The sequence below is a fragment of the Eumetopias jubatus genome, unplaced genomic scaffold (genome assembly GCF_037043125.1).
Source record: "Eumetopias jubatus isolate StellerSeaLion01/CBP00866 unplaced genomic scaffold, mEumJub1_p1.0 scaffold_11, whole genome shotgun sequence".
Classification (NCBI taxonomy): domain Eukaryota; kingdom Metazoa; phylum Chordata; class Mammalia; order Carnivora; family Otariidae; genus Eumetopias; species Eumetopias jubatus.
Window position 1 is genome coordinate 35,125,311 of NW_028274817.1, and position 22,983 is coordinate 35,148,293.

Consider the following 22,983-nt stretch of genomic DNA (forward strand, 5'->3'; position numbering starts at 1 on the left):
ATCCTTCAGTCCGATGCCTGCATATGAACTGAGCAACTTTAAAACAAAACACCATTTGGCATGTGTATGGAGCATGAGATGAAAATCATTATTAGCAGAGGGAATACTTTTGATAATATTTAACATGAATTTGGCTTCTAGATTTCTGACCTGGTTTTCTTTATACCTTTTTAAAAGGTCTCTTACCTACCACAAACCGACATGAGGCCCTTTTCTTTATCCAGCCTTATTCCACACTGTTTTTGAGAGTAATATTGAGAATTACCCTTTTATAACTTTGTTACACACTCTGAGAACGACTGAGCTTAACTTTTATCACCCAAGCTCTTATAGGCCTAAACTGGCACTCCTGGTCATACCTACCAATTTTCAATTGTATGGCAATGAACATACTTTTCAAGTGTATGTATGGCTATGAACTACCTAAAACGAAATAGTGATTGTTGGCTCCTTTTTTTCTCCCCCACGAAAGCCTTTCTTTTGGTTCATCCTGATTTTGTTTTGCTGGCAAACGTGCTTCTATCAAGATCAGTACCCACTGGGGCCGTCTGGGTGGCTCAGTCAGTCAAGTGTCTGACTCTTGATTTCAGCTCAGGTCATGACCTCAGGGTCGTGATATTGAGCCCCACATTGGAATCCATGCGGGGCATGTAGCCTGCTTAAGATTCTCTCTCTCCCTCTGTCCCTCCCCGCTTCTAAAAAAATTAAAAATTAGAAAAAAATTTTAAGATTTTATTTATTTATTTGACAGAGAGAGTGAGAGTGAGAGAGCACAAGCAGGGGGAACAGCAGAGGGAGAAACAGGCTCGCCGCTGAGCTGGGAGCCTGATGCGGGGCTCGATCTGAGGACCCCAGGATCATGACTTGAGCCAAAGGCAGACGCTTAACCCACTGAGCCACCCAGGTGCCACTAAAAATATTTTTCAAAAGATCAGGACCCACTGGAAAAATTGGAAAATAATCAATGGCAATTTGTATCAAATCCTATGATATAGTTGATGTCAATCTGGTTCCCCTCACATGGTCCTCTGCCTTGGTTTAGTCACTAAGGTTTCTGCATCTGGGTTCTCAGCCCTGTCCAGAAATCATTACCATGCTACCCAAACTCACACTGGTTATGTGATAAACAATGACATGGAAAATTCTAAATCAGGTTGGCAGCATCCTCTTCCCAGTAAAGCAATCTACAAGAAAAATTTAATTTAAAAATTACCTGGTGACTATAAAAAATGAACCAATATCCTAAAGAGATATTTGTATCAGCTCCACCATAGGGCTATCTGCCAAGCTAACTACACTCACATTGGCAGATTGGGGTTCTATTCCTCTATGTGGTCTTAGACACACAATGACCAACCCTTCACTTCTGACATTTTTCCCATCTCCATAATAACCTACATCTTCTGATTTACTTATTTTTGACTCGCTGCATCATCTTCACTACTGTCCTGGGAAGTGTCATATCTTAACTGTGCACAGAATGCCTTCACAGAGGGCTAGCTCCCCAAAAGCCACCCACAGCATATGCCCTTCCTATCTTGGCTTCTTTTGCCTCCTCCTTCATACTTAATATGTATCCAAAGGTGCGCCTTACTTTTGGAGTCAGTGACCCCCATCATTCATTATACTCGTACTTTGCAAAGGAAAGTGTATGGAATGATTCATTTACACTTTGTCACCACCAAGATTTGAGAAGAATGCCTTTCTAGGTTTCCTCCACCTAGAAACCTAAAATTATAAACTCTCACTACCTATGGAGTTAGCTATATGTATTTTCTCATAGACTTAGCTCTTGTCTTTTTGAAAAATTAAGAGCCCCCATCTGATGCGAAATCGAGAATGGTTTTATAGGCTTCCAAACCTTAAGTAATGCTATATAATGTTTATCTGGGTTTAATACCCAATAAAACCTATAATATATACTTATGATATATCTGAATATTCAGTGTTAGGATTGTTATAGATTTGTTTATTGATGTAATGAAACCAAATAGTTGATCTTTTGGTGGCTGGAGGTGAAGTAGTATAGTGGTTAACAGTATAGACTTCGGAGCCAAACTGCCTGGGTTCAAGTACTGGTGACTCTACTCCCTAGCTATATGACCTTGGACAAGGCACTCACCGTCTCTAAGACTGAGTTTCCTCAGGTGTAAATGGGAATAATTACTATGCCTACAGCACAGAACCATGGTGAGGACTAAATGAGATGCTCCAGCATGGTGCCTGGTGAAGTGGAATGTTGGGATTCAGAGCAAATAGTCAAGAAAGAATTCTTGAGATGTCTTCAGTGCAAAAAGGTGGTTTTCTTAAAGCACAGGGACAGGACCCGTGGGCAAAAAGAGCTGCACTGAGGTTGTGCCAGGTGACTGACTATATACTTTCAAGTTGGGAGGGGGTTACGGACAGCACAACCTTCCAAGGTATTTTGGAAAGAAGGTTACCAGGACCCTGAGGGGGCTAGCTATGGTTAGGAAAATGTTATTTATTACTGTTTAATAAAACCTCAGTAATGAAACCCTTCAGATGTGTATCAGTGCGCCATATGCTTGGAGGAGGATGCCAAAATACATCTTGGGGGGCAGAGATAAAGGAACTTTCCAAAGGAATGTCTATATGTTTAAAGTAGACACACAGGATCCTGGGGGGGTGGGGACAATGTTAAGCCAAGATGGCCTTTTGCTCTTAGCAAAGTGTCAACATCCAGGCAGCTGAGCTCCCAGAGGAAGGTCACTCTGCCTGTTTCAAGGCCTTGTCAATGGGCTATAATTAGTAAGGAAATGTAATTTTTCTTTTGCCTTTGTGTCCCATGTCACCTGGTATATGGAAAGGGTTTGATAACCAGTAGCCATTAGTATTATTTTTATTCTATGTTAATCAGGCTAATGCTGGCCATTGTTATATACGTTATTGATTTTTATATATCAATATTGACTTTTTTTAAATACCACGTGGGTTCTGTAACATTGTCCCCAAATAAGTTTTGTCCATTTTTGTCTTCCAACCTGGATTATATAGACTTTGGCCTTGAAATCAGCAGAGATGATCTAGCAAATCTTAATTCTGATGGTTCTGTTTTTATCAGACTCTGGGAAACAGATTATTTCCCATCTGATGCCAAAGTAGCTCATGTATTATCTCCCCTACTAGCTAATTGACCTTACAGATAAGGCAGAGTGGGCAGCTGGTAATGTGACATGATTAGATGCTGGTGTTCTTCATTTTTTGAGTAATACAGAGAATGAAATTTCTTTTCCGAAAAAGATTGAACATTGATTCTATCTGGCATGTTAGGGGTGGGGGAGGAGGGGATCCAGCAGGTAGCAAAAGAAGTATTACAGTTTCACTAAATCCAGGCACAAGATGGGAGATTTGTTTCCAACATGATGCTATCAGGCCAGCTTCATGAGGTAGTGCCAGTTGGAGAGGTTTGGCCTATGACCAGATGACATTGTGGGTATGAATGAGGTGGCTCCTGATAAGGGTCTGCCCATTAATTACAAATGGGGGGTTTAATTTCAGAAGCTTGTGATAAACTCCAGCAAGGGCACCTGCCTAAGGCTGGTAACAATAAGGTTCAGAAAAATTCCAATTAGCAGATTATGTCCAGTGATGAGGTTAAAATGAATGTAGCTTTTGGGTCCCTTGAATACAATAACTTTGTCAAAGCTCCAGCCAGTCTTGAGAGTGGGGAAGGTAGAGTATTATCTATTCCTCTGTATCCTGTGGCAATGGAATTTAGGTAAAAATATAAAGAAGCTGACTTTAGCTCATTCTGTTCACTGTACTGCATTTTATGTGATGATCCCTGAGCGTAGCGACTCTGTTCTGTGCTCATTAATCCGAAAGGATCCTAGAATATAACGCTAGCTTTTCAACAGGGAGACCTAGGGCAGATCCAGGGGCAAACTCATTAGTGTCTGAATGCAAAGTCCCAGGGAGAGGCGGACAAGGTAACTTCTTTAGTGGCCTTGCCCTAAATTAGCCACATTATTGCAAATTTTAAAACTCAGTCAAGTCAGTTTATGCAGCAGGTTTCTATAGAAATACAGTTGTAGATAATGTGAACGAAATCTAATTTCTTGGTGTGTTGATTTCCTTCCCCTCCCCCCTTTTCCTTTTAAAAAATCATAATTTTTAATGGGAAGCGCAAGATCATTCAGTATAATTTTGGAGTCCAAAGAGAAGACAAAACTTGGTAAGAAAAGAATAAAATGGAATTTTCCACCTGACCTCAGTCTCAACACAAAATGGCTGTTAAAGGATAATTTTAAAAAAGAAAGGTTAAACCATGATTCTTATACAAATTTAAAGTAAACATGTGTCAAAGAATTTATTTAATTTATTAATTACTGAGGGATCCAGGAGGCCAGGGGTCTGTAAGCTATGGCCTACAAGCCAAATTCTGCCTGTCACCCGTTTTCGTAAATGAAATGTTATGGTGCACAGCCACACCCATTCATTTCCATATTGCCCATGGCTGTTTTCCTGCCACAGTGGCAGAGCTGTAGGGCTCACAAAGCCTAACCTATTTACCATCTGGCCTTTTATGGAAAATTTACTAACCCCTGATATAGGCCATCAGGAATGCTGAAAAAAAATTTACAAATAGATGCAAAGAAATTTACAAACAGATGCTTAAGGCAATGATCAATTGGATTTCACCAAACAAGAAATATTTGCATGACACTTACAGCCTTGTAAAATAGCTCAAAGACAGTGAAAGCCCAGATAATCCAGAAAATATACAAGACCTGGACTATTAAACCAGTTACATGAAACTCAGATTAAGATCCAGGGAGAGGGCGCCTGGGTGGCTCAGTTGGTTAAGCGACTTCCTTCAGCTCAGGTCATGATCCTGGAGTCCCGGGATCGAGTCCCGCATCGGGCTCCCTGCTCAGTGAGGAGTCTACTTCTCCCTCTGACCCTACTCCCTCTTGTGCTCTCTTTCACTCTCTCTCTCAAATAATCTTAAAAAAATAAAAATAAATTTGAATGGTAGGGAATTTAAATTTAAAACAAATAAAATTTTTTAAAAAATAAATTAAAAAAAAAAGATCCAGGGAGAAATCCTGTTTGACAAATGAGGGCACAAGTGGGGAAGAAGCTGGGATTCAGAAACTAACAGAAAAAAGAGTGCCCTAATGCAGGGCCCCTGTGATTGGAATTTGGAATGGAAGAGGCTGAGACTGGCTACTTGAGCACATCCTACACTTCAAGCTTCACTTGCTCTGGAAATGGGCTGGGCCCAGTCTTTGGGGTAGATCAGCAGGCAGAGCTACAGGGGAGCTGGGGCAGGCTGAGGCTGATCCTGTTTACTCCCTTGGTTTCAACTACTCTTATAGGCTGAACACCCTCACACCTGTATTTTCAGCCTTGACCTTTCGTTCAAGATTCATACCAGAGTTAGACAATTTCCTGCTACTGTTCCAGTAGGTACTTCAAATTCAACATGTCCAAAATTGAATGTTTTAATGCCAAACCTGCTCTTCCTCCTGTATCAACTATCTCAATTAATGACACCACTATTCAACCAAGCATGCAACATCCTTGATTTCTGCTCCCTCCAGTACTACCTGACACATCCAGTGAACATCTTAAATCTGCTCTGTCCTCTCTCTAGTGTCTAGTTTAAGATCCCACCATCTCTTCACCTAATGAGATCTTTTAACTAGTCTCATCTTTCTGAAACTCAGTCCAGTGATAGGCTGGCGCTGGCTTACACTGGGCCGTGAGAGCTGGTTGTACACATTGCTTCCCAGCTCTGGGTTCTATGATGTCATATTGGTAGCATGAAATTGGCCACAATGGGAATACACCACAAAAATTGGCAAACACTACAAATCAAGATTTTTTTTTTTTTTTTTTTTTTTTTTTTTTTTTTTTTTTTATGGAGAGCTTCTTATTAAACATTTACCAGCACATTTAACTGCCCCAGTCTTGGGCCAAACTGATCTTTGTAAAACACTTGTTCAACTATGCCACTCTCTTGATTAAAACTCTTCAGTTAGAGGCCCCTGGGTGTCTCAGTCGGTTAAGCATCCAACTCTTGGTTTCAGCTCAGGTCATGATCTCAGGGTTGTGAGATCGAGCCCCGTGTCAGGCTCCTAGCTGGGCATAGAGCCTGCTTAAGATTCTCTCTCTCTCTCTCTCTCTCTCTCCCTGTCTCTCTCTTTCCATTTGCCCCCTCTCCTCCTCCCTCTCTAAAAAAAAAAGAAAACAAAAAGACAACTCTTCAGTAGCTCCCCATGGCCAACAGGTAACATTAAATTCCTTCACATAACATAGGAGGTTTTTCATCATCAGGCCTCTGCCTAAATGTTCAGCTTCCTCTCCTACCCCTCCTTCATCTCCTAAGTTATATGCTAGCTCAAAGGTCATAAACTGGTTCACTCAAGCCTAAATTGCCTCGTATATGTATCTTGTTGGGACCTCACACTATCTTTAGCTTTTTTAGCTAACATTTAAAACTTTAAGAAATTCTACCCTGAAAGGGATTAAGAGGTACAAACTTTCAGTTAGAAAACAAAGCATGGGAATGTAATGCACAGTACAGGGAATACAGTCCATAATATCATAATAACTTTCAATGGTGACAGATGGTAACTCTACTTATCATGGGGATCATTTTTATCATGTTTCAAAATATCAAATCCCTATGATATACACCAGAAACTAATAGGATATTGTCTGCCCGTTTTACTTCAAGTTAAAAAAGGACGCTATTTGACAACAAAATAAGAAATTCTACAACAAAATCCATTATTTCTGACTTCTCTCAAGCACAACATTGGGCCCTCGTGCATGCTTATAACAATTTTATAACAAGGAGTGCAGCAGCAAATACCCCCTTTGAGAGAGCATGTGCTCTACAGTTCACTAGTCCCTGTCATCCACTCATCCAGATTATGCACATGCACCCACACGTAACCTTCATTTCTGTTACCTACTGTTATAGACCATATCACAAAGTCCTGAGTATTATCAGAAATCTCTCACCCTCATTATAGAATCTATCTTTACCATGGCTGTCCTGATGATAGCTCATGGTCCCTTCCCTAGAAAGGGAAAGGCAGCAGGATGAAAAAAGCAGCAGCAGAGAAAGGAAGAGGAGTATAAATCTGTGGTCTTTGCGTCAGAGTCTCCACTTTAAAACACCCAAATTGTGAAAATGGCAGGCAGGGACTGTCCTAGGTTGGGAGACCTCAGGATAGTCCCTATAAAGCCCATTTGCTAACCCTCCTTAGTCTTGGAATGTCTACTACCTTCTCAGATGGACATGAGAAGGAAAGACCCAAGGAAATTATCTCTCATTGACTCAGATTATGGGAGCCAGCCAGGTTTGTAAATGACTCAATTTCTTAATTTGAGAATAGAAAACTTTTTTTTTTTGCCCAGTGCCTGTTGTGTGTCTAGCGCTGTACTAGATGCTAAAGGGAAAACAAAAGCAGTCTAAGACAGCTCTGTCTTAGACTCGCAACCTTATTGATGAAGCAAGAAATGCATATGTGAAGTAATTAAAGAAAAACATAAGGGGGCAGCATTAGAAAAGTGAGATCTTGGATGTAACCTAGTGCCCACAACATCTGGGTGGTCAGTAAGAGGTAGGATCAAGTTAAGAGGAGGAGCTATTGAAGAAGCCAGGCCTCACAATGGCCCTTCACTGGCAGAGAGATGGGGAGATCCCCCACACATGGGGGATCCCACAAGACTATATACCCAGAGAGCAATGAGTGAGATGAGGGTGGCAACCTGCGAATAGTAAGGTTGACTGGAGAGTGGGAAGACATGGTTGATCATTGTAGACCAGTTTTCTTTTAAAAAAGATTTCCTCTCTTGTGTCACATACTCAGAAAGTCAAATAGAGAATCAGAGGCTCCTTGTTGAGCACCACATCCAAGACAATGGAATCAGATGGCTCCAGAAAACATTTCATTTTCTAAGCATAGACAGCAACCTTTCAGTTCCGTGGCACAAGTGGGGCTAAGCAATAGTTACATGTACCATTGTCTGTCTTGGACAGGCTTGTCAGCACTGGCATAGAGGGACAGAAAGAAGAAAGAGTAAGAAAAGTAGAAAGAGCAAGGAAGTGGGGGGAGAGAGGACAGGAAGAGCACCATGGTAGGGAGGATGTATTCCTCCAATCCAACCCAGGGAATCCTGTGCGACGGGCTATCCTCCCTCCACCCACCACCTCCTGCCTCTGGGTCATAGAGAGACTGAGAAACGCTTCTGTCCACTGGGAAGGGGCAGATTTCCAGATCTGAGCTCCTTTCTTCTGAGCAGACTGTGACATATTGCTCACTTACCATCTCCCCCAAATCAAGGTTTTATGTCGGTTGTTGTGTTTATGTATTTTACTGGGCCCACTCAGACGTACTTCTTCCTCAGCCTGGAGGCTTATGTTAATTTCTGAGATTATTCTTTCCTGTGTCCAATTTACTTTATGAGCCAGTTGCTCTCTTCCTGCTGTCTTGTTTGTAGCTGCTTCCTCTAAATGTTTAACAATGCCGTCTCACGGCTCCATCCAAGTAATTGATGACCAATGTGCATCCAGTTCTCAACTATTCAGAGGCTGACGCAACCACTCCATGAAAGAAACAGATTTCTTGTCAGTAGGTATAAAAATTCAGGGGCGCCTGGGTGGCTCAGTCAGTTAAACGTCTGCCTTCGGCTCAGCTCATAATCCCGGGGTCCTGGGATCAAGCCCCGCATCCGGCTCCCTGCTCAGCGGGGAGCCTGCTTCTCCCTCTCCCACTCCCCCTGCTTGTGTTCCCTGTCTCACTGTGTCTATCTCTGTCAAATAAATAAATAAGATCTTTAAAAAAAAAAAGAAATGAAACAGATTTCTTGCAAATTCCTCCCCCTTCTTCTCCTCCAACCCTCTCCCACTTCCCGTTTTCTGATCACTTTCCTGTTTGTGAATCCTTCATCCAAGGTGAGAAGGAAGCAAAGATGATGACAAACTGTAACACATCCTTTTGTCTGTTCATCAGGAACCACCATGTTCTAAAAAACGTTTTTTAAGAGTAAAGAGAAACTATTAAGTAAAACATATTTGTCTATTCCGTGAGAATCTCAATTATCCATGTTTTGTTCTCCCCAATGCAAATGAGTATTTGGATGTGTTTTCTTCGAAGCATATTAAGATCAGTATTTCACAATTTCCTGGAATCCTATCCATGCTTTTAGTGCTCAGCTCCACCCTTCCGTGAAACCTCCTCTGACTCTTCCATCCTCCTTATTCCTTAGCTCTAGATCCTACCACACTGAGACTCTTCTGTGGGTACAGAGCTGCCTCCATTTCCCTATTACACTGAGAATACACTGGGTCCCAAAACACACATTTGAAAGTGAAAAGATTTTTTTATTCATTGATCGGGTTCTGCAAACTCACCTAAAAATGCTCCTGAATGCCCAAAGAACCCCAGACCTTCCTCCAATAGCTGCTATTTACACCAAGCATTACATCATAGACAGAATGATGTTATCAAAGGTCCCTTTTGCTATTGTTAACACTTCATCCAAGCCAAGAGGTCATTTACAGAGCACTTCTTTCTGACAATAATAGATTCTCTCTACCTTGCTGGGACCTACAAGAAGTTGGAGGAACACTATCTGGCCTTGGTCTTTGGTCCCCTAATGTCCTATATACATACAAAGTCAATGGAACCACTTGAGATTGTCTTTTCTTCAGCATCCGGAGCTTGATTTAGTGGTATGGTCTTTAAAAGTACTGGTTGTCTTTAGCCTTTCAAACAAATATTCCTGCAGTCTCTACTGCTCATTTGGAACTGAACACATGCTACTATGTACTCCTACTTACCAATTTTACGTAAGTCTGATCTACCCAACTAAGCTCCAGTAGGTTAGGGAAAATGCCCCTTACTTCTCTAGAACCCCCATCATGCCTCAGACAGAACTGGGCATATTGTGGTTGCATAATTTTCAGAACCAAGCTCGAGTCCTACTGCCTGGGTTTGAATCTTGGCTCAATTACTAGAAACTATGTAACCTTGGGTATGTTCTTTAACTTCTGTGTGCCTCAGCTTCTTCATTTGGGGAGAATATTTACCTCACAAGGTCATGGGGATTAAATGAGTAAATACACATAAAGTGCTGTGTGCCTGGCATATGGCCAGTACTCCACAAATAGCTATGGCAATAAGGGGAATTGACAAGAGAACAGTGACTCCAATTCCCAAATCACTAACATTGGATGGGCCCTATGCTCCCTCTCTCTCCCAGGCTTAATCATGCCCTTTCTGATTTTATTTTATTGTACCTAGGTCCCCACCCTCATGATGGATACCCAATTCTCTGAGTTCACACCAGACATCACTCCCATCATGCTGGCCGCCCACACCAACAACTACGAGATCATTAAATTGCTTGTCCAAAAGCGAGTCACTATCCCACGGCCCCACCAGATCCGCTGCAACTGCGTGGAGTGTGTGTCCAGTTCAGAGGTGGACAGCCTGCGCCACTCCCGCTCCCGGCTGAACATCTATAAAGCTCTAGCAAGCCCCTCGCTCATTGCCTTGTCAAGCGAGGACCCCATCCTAACTGCCTTCCGTCTGGGCTGGGAGCTCAAGGAGCTCAGCAAGGTGGAGAATGAGTTTAAGGCCGAGTATGAGGAGCTCTCCCAGCAATGCAAGCTCTTTGCCAAAGACCTGTTGGACCAAGCTCGGAGCTCCCGGGAATTGGAAATCATCCTCAACCATCGAGATGATCACAGTGAAGAGCTTGACCCTCAGAAGTACCATGACCTGGCCAAGCTGAAGGTGGCAATCAAATACCACCAGAAAGAGGTAAGCTGAGATTTTCTCTGCTTTCAGGAAAGCTTAAGTCATCCAGAGTCCCATGCAGCAGAATGAGAGTCGACATTTTTTCTACCATTTAGTCCTCTCACAATTGAATGGTTCAACAGGCCTCAACGAAACAGAGAGGCTCATTTTCCAAGGTACATACGGCCTCCACATATTTTCTTTTATAGACAGATAAGTAGGGAAAAATACTGACCATCTGATTTGTTGAGGGGAAAGTACTCATTCTTTCAAAAAATGCTTATTCAGCACTGTTCTAGGAGTTTGGAATACAAAAAACAGGCATTGACACTGCCTTCATGAAGCTTACAACCTAGTTGTAGACATTACGTAAATGATCACATTAGTGAATATGTAATTACAAGCAACTTAATTGATCTGAAGGAGAACTTCTATGAGAACACGTAACAAATGACCCCATCCTACATACTGGGGCCATGGTGGTCAGTAATCATAGAGGGCTCACGGTCTGGATGCTTTTGGAAATGAATTATTATTGTTTTTATAATTTATTTTTTATTAACATATAATGTATTGTTTGTTTCAAGGGTACAGGTTTGTGATTCTTCAGTCTTACACAATGAACTGTTATTGTTACTAGCATCTTTGATTAAAGGAATCTAAAACACTAAGGTCATGTTTCATAACTGTGGCTCCCTAGTCCACTTTATATGAATACTTATGTTAAACTCAAAAATCCCTCTTGAGATGCTTTCAGCATTTTACTAAGGTTTTTAAAATGCAATTGTGACAAGGGGTAAAGGATTCAGTGGTTTTCCTTACCTTGCTAAAATGCAGTTCCATCCTTCAGAGGTATAATGGAGATCACCTCCAAAGATTCGTTATTACCCTGAAGAGACGGGACATTTAAGACTGATGGATGGTTGTATCTGTCAATACAAATAACTCCCAAATAACTAAAGGAACTAGAGGTTATTTTTTCTTTTTTTATGTTTTTGTTGTTTGGTTGGTTGGCTGTGGTTGGTTGGCTGACTGGCTTGTGAGCTAAGGGTTATATAGGCAGAAGAAAAACAAGTTTTAAATATGGACTGGAAGAATAGGGTCCTTGAAAAAATAAGTATATACCCAATACAATGGCTCAATACCTCTAGTCTATTGAAATAAGTCTATCAATACAAGAACACAATAGTTGGGGTGCCTGGGTGGCTTAGTTGGTTAAGCATCTGCCTTTGGTTCAGGTCATGATCCCAGGGTCCTGGGATCGAGCCCTGTGTCAGGCTCCCTGCTCAGCAGGCAGTCTACTTCCCTCTCTCCCTCTGCCCTGCTCAATCCCCCTACTCATGCTCACATTCTCTCTCACTTGCTCTATCAAATGAATCAGTATCTTAAAAAAAAAAAAAGAACACAATAGTCAACTTTGATGTAAAAAAATCATTGTAAAAATCTAATTGGGTAAGAGTGGGTTAATAGTGTTCAGAATTACATAACCCCCTCAGGAACAAAATCTTAGCCTTAGTGGAATATAATTTACTATTTCCTGGAAGGCTTTTTCATTGTTGGTTTTTCCTCATTACTATTCCTACTTGCACTGGAGTGGACTCCCACAAAGAATCTAACTAGGTGGTTAAAAAAAAAAAAAAAAGCCCAGAAGAGTGAAACAAAAGCTGATTCCAATCTACAACTTTCACATGGAATAAAAGAAGAAAGCTCTAATCTCTTAGAAAACAGGTGTAAAACTATTGGAAAATCTTTACATGTCACACAGACTCTCAGGTATTGTCATATAGACATTTTTCAGATATTCCTAAAAAGTCCTGATTTCATATATTGTCCCATTGTCAGATATATTATACCAAAGTCTTTGAAAATTTTATTACTGTATTTCTTCCTTATTACCATTGAAGGTAGACAGAAAAATTATTATAACTCATTTTACAAACAAAAAAGGACTATATTTCAGAGATTTGTTCAGGATTATCTGACAAAGCCAGAAGTAGAACTTTCAACTCCTGGTACAATACTGTCTCTGAGTGTACTCCATCTTCTGCCATGTGGGCTTCTTTTATGCTCGTTTGGGACCTCCAAATTCACCACCAGGTAATTTAAGATGAACACAAGTTCTTTGATTTATGAATGAAAGTTTATTAGTTAAAATCTGTTAAAGCACATAGCAATAAAACGGTGTGGATCAATAACAAGGATGATATTCAATTCTAATTTACTGTCTGGCATTAATCATCACATAAGGATACAATTCTGTAGTCGCAACATCTCATGCAAGTTAGCCAAAACACCCAAGGATAAAGACTAATGCTTCCCAATTCATTGCCATCTCCCAACTTTTCTCCCTTGGTTTTCACACCCTCAAGCTTGTCTCAGAATGACGAGCCTGTCTCCCTCTCTATCCCTCCGTGCCATACAAGAACTGGCTTTGGTGTTAGTCTCAAGAAGATCCAGAAAAGGGCTAGTCTAAATAAAGGACCAGCCATTCTCTCCATTCTCCTGGAGGAGAAATCCAGGATTCCAATCAGAGGTATCCAATAGGTGGACTGCCAAGTTAAGTAATATATCTCCTTCTAATTGGGCTTTTAAGTGCATGACCTGTGTGGATCGCCAACCAGCTATTCCTATCAATATCAACGACTTAGGGTTGGCTGATCTGCAAAGGATAAAAGCAGGGCTTTGTTCATAAACCTGCTTAGGAACTAACTCTATACCATGGCTTTCCATCCTAAATAGCTGCATGACTATTCTATACAACTTACTGCTTTTCTTCTCTCGCCTGAAAATACTTCCTTACTAGCTCTTATTTCTAAGTATTTTATTATTGCCTACACTTACTTCTTATCACTCTCTCCTGAAAATACTTCCTTACTAGCTCTTATTCCTAAGTATTTTATTATTGCCTATACTTACTTCTTACCACTATCAACCTAATCATACTTAATATAACAACTCATTGTTTGGAGCGGGTTTACATCTTTTTTTTTTTTTTTTTTTTTTTGCGGGTTTACATCTTAACAGTTCTTAAACACATGTAATCACACAATCAAAGCAAACATCCAATATATTTTATCTAATCCTGAGGTGCCATTGTAGTACAATCTTTCCACATGACTCATCTGCCAGGAGGCTAGCCAGCTTCACATATTATGAGGTTGTAGCATCTTCCAGCTTTGACACATAAGGACCATGTTGAGCATTAGTTGCTTTATAGGGCTGGTTCAAGCTTTATCTTGTTTCAAGGTCTGGAGTAGTCCCACAGATTTCTCTTGATGTATTTTGATGGCCAGCTTTAGTTAGTATGCTTGCTTGTGTTCTCTCATTAATATTAACAGTTTTAATGAGCTCACACTAATCTGTTATAACATCTATATTCCAGAGTTCTACATAGGGGAATAGCTACCGTTCGGTATCAATCATATTTGAAAAGCACCAGATCTGTCCATTTACAGTGAAATTGTTCGCTAAATAGAATTTGTAGCAGACTGATGGTCTCTCCTTGGATGTTTCCTGATCTTGCCCAAGTACTCCTGCTTTGGGTTTTATTTTGGCACAAAATTAGAGCCAATTTCCTAAAGTCCAAATTCCTAGTGGAGAGTATATATCTTCCCAGCTGTTTCCAAAACTTTAATTAAGGCACAGATTCTATCTTTTAACTTTTTTCCAATTCCTCTGTGATTCTTCTTGGTTGGACATACTGCAATAGCTAGAGTCCCCTACCCTAGGAAAGTAAGGCTCAATTTGTCCAATTAGTACAGCAGTGAGGTCCCTCAATCTGCTGTCTGGTCTGGCTTGTAATTACCCACGGTAGCTGTTTGATGATAGAACTTCTATTTCTCCTCTTTGTGTTTTTGTGCACCCATTTAAGTGTCCCGGATCCTCATCTACCCCACGTAGCAGTCTATTGTGGAACTTTCTCATAACAACATGTTTGAGTAGCTACCTAAGTGCCTCTCATTTTCAAAAGGATCTGTGGTAGCTTTTTTTTTTTTGATACAGCAGTCTCCTTCTTTAATTTGTTACATATACTCACCCTGAAATTCAGTGGTGAAATTGACTTTGTTTCTCCTGCCACTGCTTATCCACATCAGATCTCTAATTTCCCCCACGTCTACCTTTAAAAAGCAGCTAATTATCCCTGTATGTAGACCTCACTTAGGATTAGATGCAGCATCTGTCATGTTGGTTAGTTATGAATCTATCTGTATTCAACGTATTTTTAATCTATTTGCTAATAACATGCTTTAGAACTCTATACGAATTGGGTATATTCTGGTTTCCACCAGCATGGATTAACTTCCACATGTCATTTCTTCACAATTTGAAAGCACCAATTTGCCCTAACTACTACTATGCCTTTACCTAGTTGTTGCCGACGTTGTTAAGATGCAAATGCCATTCTCTGGGAAGGAGGACCATAGTGTCCATGGGCTTGTCTGAAGGGTAGCTATTTTTCCAAATGGAAGCAAGATTACTATATGGCATGGAATTAGTATGAGCAGTGAATTTCCCACACATTTATTGGGTCTCTTTCTATTTTGATATGGGGAGGGGGGTCCTCCAACTATTGCATTTTAGCCTTCTGGTATTTGTAGAATTATTAGGGCTAAATACCAGTCCATATTTTATTCAAATTCATTATTGCTCCCATTTGTCAATAGTTAAGATTTCTATGTCCAGGTGGCAACAGGTACCCTATAATAAGCCTATCAGCTATTCCTTATAAATCTAGCTATACCCAAGACGATACACTTTATCCACTTCTATTTGTGGACCATCACATCTGAGCCAATGCCATAAGGGTTTGACTCCATTGGTGAACAGTCTTCATGGGGCTCTGTTTAGACCTGTTAGTAGTACTACTACTACTCTCATTGTTATTTGATGTAATTCGTCCTTTCCATTTGGGGAACAATATTGAAGACGAGTTGTAGTGTGGGTCATCATTTGAGGGAATAATCCTGCATCGGAACCTCTTGGCCTCAGCTTTTTCAAAGGTTTCTCCCTGGCAAAAGTTATCTGAAAACCTTTCTACAGTTTTATTATCTGATAGATGGTGCTTTTTCAGAATTGCTTCCCCTAGTCTGCTCTAGCATTCTTTGGTTGACACATCCTCTCCTAAAGGCCTAGTGAGGAGTTACATCTTTTCAAATAAAAGTGTCCCAATGCTGTCCTGTCAGTGTGATGTATTCATTACAATACCATCTTGGGGGATATTCTCCTTTTGGTTTCCATTCGCAGAATGATGACACTGGGTTCCAACACATGATAGAGTCCATGAGGTCTTCACTCCATTGTTAGGTGAGGAGTTTCTTTTTTTGGTATTATTTGCTTCTGTTATTAGGAACCACCACAGGAGAACAAGAACAGGTAGAGAAAGAGCCATATGGCTAAAGTCAGAGCTTTTAAAAGAAATATAAAGAAGAAAAGAGACCAGCTTCTACTGGAAGTAAATCTAGTATTACTTGTTCTATAAGCTATTAGTAATGAAAATGTACAGAACTAGGAGAAAACAAACATTGTTAATACTCAGAAAAATCAGAATCTATTTAAAACAGAAAAACAATCACTTCTCACATGCTGCTGGGGGCCAATTAGGTCTTAACCACTTCTTAGGTCCTCATTAACACCGGAGAGTACATCTTCATATAAGTCTTCCACATCTAACATCGCTTGATCTATGTCAAGGATTAGGTCTTCATCTTCTCTTGGTGTAAGTATTGAGTCTAAGTCTGAGAAATCAGCAAGGTCTGGGAGCGAAGATTCCTCAGGAGATGCATCCACTTCTATCTCTTCTGCTCTATCATTTTGCTCTACACAATTTGGCTCTACACAAGGAACTTGTTCTTGTGCAATCAGCTGTAAAAGCTCTTCAGCTATTCTTATTAACTGGGCTACACAATTAACAAGTCCAGTAATCAGCACGGGGATGGACACAGACTCCATGCCTCAACGATCTCCTCAATTGATAAATATTACTGAAAGCTGTAGCAAATGGGCTCTTGGTGATAATGGATCCTATGGGGCTAGCAATGGTTCTATGGTTGGTTTGGCTGAGAAATGAAGCTGTTGATATGACCAAGTACAGAATGAGGCCAGTGGTCCTACAGCACTTTTTGATAAAGTTGGTGAACCTCCCACAAAACTTAACATACGATGCTCTTGTTTGTGTTGGCAGTAAACTGCTATTATAATGACCACCAGAGAGATTCCCACCGCCAAAAGAAAACAGCAAAGCAGATCTAATAATAGAAAAGAGAAATATAAAAATTATTATTCTTGAGCCTTTATCTGTCCTACAGGTTCTGGCTATAGGATAAGGTTGAAAGAGTATCCCTAGTTACCGATCCTCCTTTTGGATGGCCTTATGAGGATATACTACTCATGCTCTCTTTTCTTCACACTTCTCATCTTTCTCTCTTCTTAGAGGATTTGAGAATAAAGTGAGCATAGGTTTTTTGTCCATCTTTCTTGAACATTTCTATTGAGGAAGTTACATTCATTCAGAGTCTTTCAATTAAGTCTGTCTTTATTAGCACTTTACCTTATTGCCATTTATATCTGGTGCTGCTAAATTCTTTCTGTGTTTTAAGTCTTCCATTCGTTAAGGTTTCCAATTGGCCCTGCAGCCTAGGGAATGTGTGAAATGAAAGTTCCACAGTCTGTGTCTTTTGCCAAATTTTGGACCTCTGAAATAAAAGTAGTTCCTTGGTCATTTCCTATTACTGCCAATACTGCATATCTAGCAGCTAGTTCCTTCAATTTTGTCTAAAGCCATTAACATACTATTCTCATCTGCATGTCTGGTGTGCTCTGCAAACCCTCTTCCTGAGGAAGTTTATACTTCTATATGGTAGTATTCTTTAATTAAAAATCTAAAGATTGGCCCAGTATCATCTACTTCACACATTAGTCTGGTTTAACATGCCCCACTCCTCTTAAAAACGAGTTTGTTGGGACGCCTGGGTGGCTCAGTTGGTTAAGCGTCTGCCTTAGGCTCAGGTCATGATCCCAGGGTTCTGGGATCAACTCCTGCAACAGGCTCCCTGCTCAAGGGGAGCCTGCATCTCCCTCTGCCTGCTGCTGCTCCCCTGGCTTGTGCGCTCTTGCTCTCTCTCTGGCAAATAAATAAAATCTTTTTTAAAAAAGAAAAAAATGAGTTGTTGAAGATGCAAGTTTTTAGTAATGTGACATGTCTCATATCGCTTACTCACTTGTTTGTTTGATTCATACATTTTCCCCCACTCTTTCCCCTCTGCTTACCTAGGACATTCATGTCCAAATGCCATGAGGCTTCACGGGCCCATTCTGTGACCTTAAATTGAACTGACAAGGGAGTTGAGTTGGGACTTGGAGTCCCCAGGACTGTAGAGTCCACATTAGTTTTGGAGGTCAGATTGTCTCTTCTTTTACTCTAAATAGATCATTCTGTCTTCCTGTTCTGACGAGTTGGTACATGTCCTACATGAATTGCTAAATTTCTTTCATTGATTTCTTTTCTTATCTCCCTTCACCAGATTGTTTTTCCTGCAATAGTCCAGTCTGTAATGTTCCATTTATTATAACATACATCTTCAGTCCATGGCTGATCAGTTTAGCTATATATTTTGACCAAGTGTTTCCTTGGGTACATATACACACTGAATTTCTAGCCGCCAGTCCTGCAAATGGGGCTGCTTTTATTTCTCTAGCCTCAGTTGAGCTTTTCCTAGTGGAAAGTATTAGGAAGCAGCCATCCATTTCACTCCTTTTAGGATATTGCCAAATCTATCAATGCCCTATTTCCATCAGTTCTGACCAGAGCGGGGCCCAGCAAACCACAGGCACTACCTCTGGCTAATTGTACTCCTTAGACCTTTATCAGAGTCCAGCAAACCACTGGCCAGATGAACTGTGATTTTCAGATGGAGCTTGCTGGTCTCCACGGGGCCTGCTTTGACCCACTCAGTTATATACTACCTCCACTTAAAATAAGTTCTTTCAGAACCATACTTTTTTTTTTTTCTTTTTGGTCTAAAATCCTGACAGTAGATGTGAAGCTTGCCCCGAGAAGGGTCACAACAATTATGACCAGAAGGCATGATTATGGTTGGAGATAACTTCTCATCTGAAATATGGGAGAATGGGCACTGGAGGTTATTTTATTAGCTTAAAGAATCTCTGCATTTTGACTAGAGAAAAATCAGTCTGGTGGAAGGAAATAACGGAAAGAAACTATGAGAAGAATTTGGCATTAATGTAGACTATGGATCAGAAGGGAAACACAGAAGAAAGGCGTTTGTTAAATATTACTAGAGGAATACACTCACACAAAACCGATTTAACTTCTGGCTTCCCCTTCACCCAGGTGTTTTTTGTTTTGTTTTGTTTTTTTCCTCAGCATCTCTACCTCCCTCTAGGACTCTGACATTCCTCCTCTTGGTCAACAGACCTCCATTTATTCACCTATGTGTTTCATTCTATTTGACTCTCTCTGTATCTCCTTCCTCCACTATCCCTTCCCGGCATCTTGTCTTCTCTCTCTCCCTAAACTGGGAAAAATTTCAAAAATAAATTATATTCCACTTACTGAGTTGATATTGTATTGAAAAAGTTTTACATTATACAATCTAAATGTAAAAAGCAGAAAGGTGGAACATTTCATAGCTTGCTGTTTTATAAAGATAAATGTAGTTACTTTTTACTTATGCAAACCTTGATTTACTTCTTCAATCACTTGGTCACCTTTGAGTGGAAAATAATATTCTGACTTAGCCTTAACCCTGTTGACCATTGTGTTAACTAATCCACAATTCCTAGCTTCAAAGCATCTTGGAACCTAGGACCTGGGGGCTTGGAGAAGACAAGGAGGGTGTTGAGAAACTGCTAAGTACTGCAGTACTAAGAAAGAGTAAGACTATAGCATCAGCTTATTCCAGTTGTGATAATTTTAAAGCAAGTAACCCCTGAGACCTTAGTGTGCCTGAAAGGGGATATGTTGGATAGTTTGTGCCTAGCCCCAACTTACCCTAAGGGCCATTTTTTAAAATATATTTCTTAAGTCTTTTTGTTTTTATTTTTATTTTTTTTTACTAGTATATAACATTAAACTAGTTTCAGGTATACAACATAGTAATTTGATATTTGCATATATTACAAAGTGGGATCACCACAATAAATCTAGTTGCCATCCATCACCATACAGCAGACCCCCCTTCACCCTTTTGCCCACAACCCAACCGCCTTCTGCTCTGATAACCACCAATCTGTTCTCTGTTATCTATGAGTTTTGTTTTGTTTTGCTTATTCATTTGTTTTGTTTTTTAGAGCTCACATGTAAGTGAAATCATATAGTATTTGTCTTTCTCTGCCCAACTTATTTCACTTAGCAAATACCCTCTAGATCCATCCATGTTGTTGCAAATGGCAAGATCTCTTTCTTTTTATGGCTAAGTAATATTCTGTTGTGTATATAAACCACATCTTCTTTTCCGAAATTCACCCACTGATAGACACATATGCTGCTTCCATACATTGGCAATTACATTATGCTGCAATGAACATGGGGTGTGCGTGTCTTTTCAAATTAGTGTTTTTATTTTCTTCAGATAAATACCCAGAAGTAGAATTGCTATGTCATATGGTAGTTCTATTCTTGATTTTTTGAGGAAGCTCCATACTGTTTTCCATAGTGGCTATACCAATTTATATTTCCACCAACAGTGTTTAAGGGTTCCTTAAGGGCCCTTTTATTAGCTGTTCCCTCTGCCTGCAATCCCTTTCCCCAGGGGAAAAAAAAATGGCTTCTTGTCATTCTGTTCTCAGTTTAAATATCATCTCAGATTTCTCACCCTCTAACCTAAGAAAGCTCCCCTAACCATCCCTTTCTCGTTATGCATGCAGTACATTTTTGCATTATGGTACCTATAGGCAGGAGGAAGGGACAACTTTCAGCTCTTTCATTCAGAAAATATTATCAAGTTGCAGCCATGAATAGAGATAGCAAGGGGTACAAAGATAAACCAATTCATCAAAACACACGGTAAATAAAATGAGCAGCAGTCCACAGACTGAGAGAAAATATCCATAAAACATCTATCTGACAAAGAACTTGTAACCAGAATATACAAAGAGCCCTACTGGGGGGTGGACAGTGGGTGAAGTGGGTGAATGGAGTCAAAAGGTACAAACTTTCCATTATAAAATAAGTAAGTCACAGGGATGTAACGTACAGCATGGTGACTATAGTGAATAATATTGTATTGCATATCTGAAAGTTACTAAGAATAAATCTCAAAAATTATAACAAGAAAAAATGTTTTGTAACTATGTATGGTGACAGATATTACTGACATTTATTGTGGTGATCACTTTGCAATATATACAAAGACCAAATCATTCTGTCATATACCTGAAACTAATATACTGTTCTATGCCAATGATACCCCAATAAAAAAAACAGTGCCCCTACAACTCAATAATAAAAAGATAAACCAATTAAAAATGGGCAGAAGATTTGGACAAACATTTCACAAAGGAAGAAAAATAAATAGGTAATAAGCACATGAAAAAATAGTCAACATCATTCGTCATCAAAGAAATACAAATTAACATCACAATAAGACACCACAACATACTAATTAACTGGTTAAAAATTAAAGACTGACAACACCAGATGTTGACAAAGCTGTAGAGCAACCAGAATTCTCACACATTGCTGGTGGGATATAAAATGGTACAACCTCTTTGAAACTGTCTGGCAGTTTCTTACAAAACTAAGCAAGCACCCACCTTGATCCCCAGCAATTTCACTCTGAGTTGTTTAACCAAGAGAAATTAAATTCACAAAAAGACTTTTAGAAGAATGGTTATAGCAGCTTTATGCATAATAGCAAAAAAAAAAGAAAACCAACAGTGGAAAAAGCCCAGCTGTCAATCAAAAGGAGAATGGATAAACAAAATGTGGTATATTCATACAATGTAATAATAATCAGCAAGAAAAAGAAAGCCACTACTGATAGGGACCATAGCATGGATGGATATCAAAAACATTATACTTAATAAAAGAAGCCAGACATGAAAGAATACATACTGTAAGATTCCACTCATATGCAATTCTAGAAAATGCAAAATGACCTATGATGGAAAAAAATCAGAAAAGTGGTTGCATCTAGAGGAGAACTGATTGGGAAGAGGCATAAGAGAACTTTCTGGGGTGATGGTAATGATTATATTTTAGAATTTTGGGTTACAAAAATATGAATATGCATTTGTCAAAACTCATTAAATAGTACTCATAAGATTTGTGCATCTCACTGCATGTAAATTTTACTCCTTCTAAAAATTTAACCAAGCATAATCCCCAGCCTCAAGAACCATATATCAGATGAGATGACATGCCCATGAATAATTATTCTAATAAACGCTCACATTTGTAGAAGACCTATTATGTTTCTGTGAAATCCGCTTGTCTTATATTAGGACATTTCATCCTCACAGTAACCCTATGAAGTTACAGATGAAAGAATTGAGAATCAGAGAAATTAACAAACTTGCCCACAGTCACATGGTTAAGTAAAGATGCAGAACCAAAAGTCAGCCCAAGTCTGACTCCTGAAGTCCTATGCCGGAGGGCACCAATTGAGGTGGCTACATAGGAGCAAAATTTGCCTTATTCAGGCCAGAGCTGACATCTCATTCTGAGCAGGGAAAGAAATCTCATTTGCCATCCCTGGAAGCTGGCCAAATTCCAAGCTGACTATGAGCCCTAAGGCGGAGGGATGGCAACAGCCTGACTGGTGCCCTCAGGGATCCTCATCATCTGTGGAAGAAATGCTGTGTCCATTTTATCTGCCCTTCTACTGACCTACTGAATTGGCCCAAACACTCAAACTACTCACCTGTGATAGAGCTGAGATGGATGAGAAAGTCAAGGTTCCAGCCCGTGAATGTTTTCCGGACTTCCGCTTTCAAGCGGGGATGTGAATGCTCCTGTCACAAACTAAAGAACAAAAAGAAGGATAAACTGCAAAATCAATATGTAAAGATATCCCTGATCTGTGGAAACAAGGACAAGATGAACTAAAATTTCTGAGAGCACCGAGCCTTTCCCAAGTGAGCTGGTCATCCAGAGCTTTTTTCTTCATGAGACATTTGCTCATTCTGGGCACAAGTTGAAGATGAGGTTTGGCCCCGAGGCAGAAGGACTCTACTGTGG

The 22,983-nt window shown here is 40.0% G+C and overlaps 2 protein-coding genes across 2 annotated transcripts in view; one reads left to right on the forward strand and one right to left on the reverse strand.

The window, feature by feature from the left end:
• Positions 1-22,983, forward strand: part of TRPC5 (transient receptor potential cation channel subfamily C member 5) — a 130,093-nt gene that overhangs the window by 25,028 nt on the left and 82,082 nt on the right. The window contains exon 2 of the mRNA XM_028092285.2: positions 10,287-10,808. Within this exon, the coding sequence (XP_027948086.1) occupies positions 10,287-10,808 (522 nt within the window). The remainder of the gene's footprint in view (positions 1-10,286; positions 10,809-22,983) is intronic.
• TRPC5OS (TRPC5 opposite strand) lies at positions 16,389-16,733 on the reverse strand. Its single transcript, XM_028092286.1, has one exon. The coding sequence runs from the start codon at positions 16,731-16,733 to the stop codon at positions 16,389-16,391; it is 345 nt and encodes a 114-aa protein (XP_027948087.1).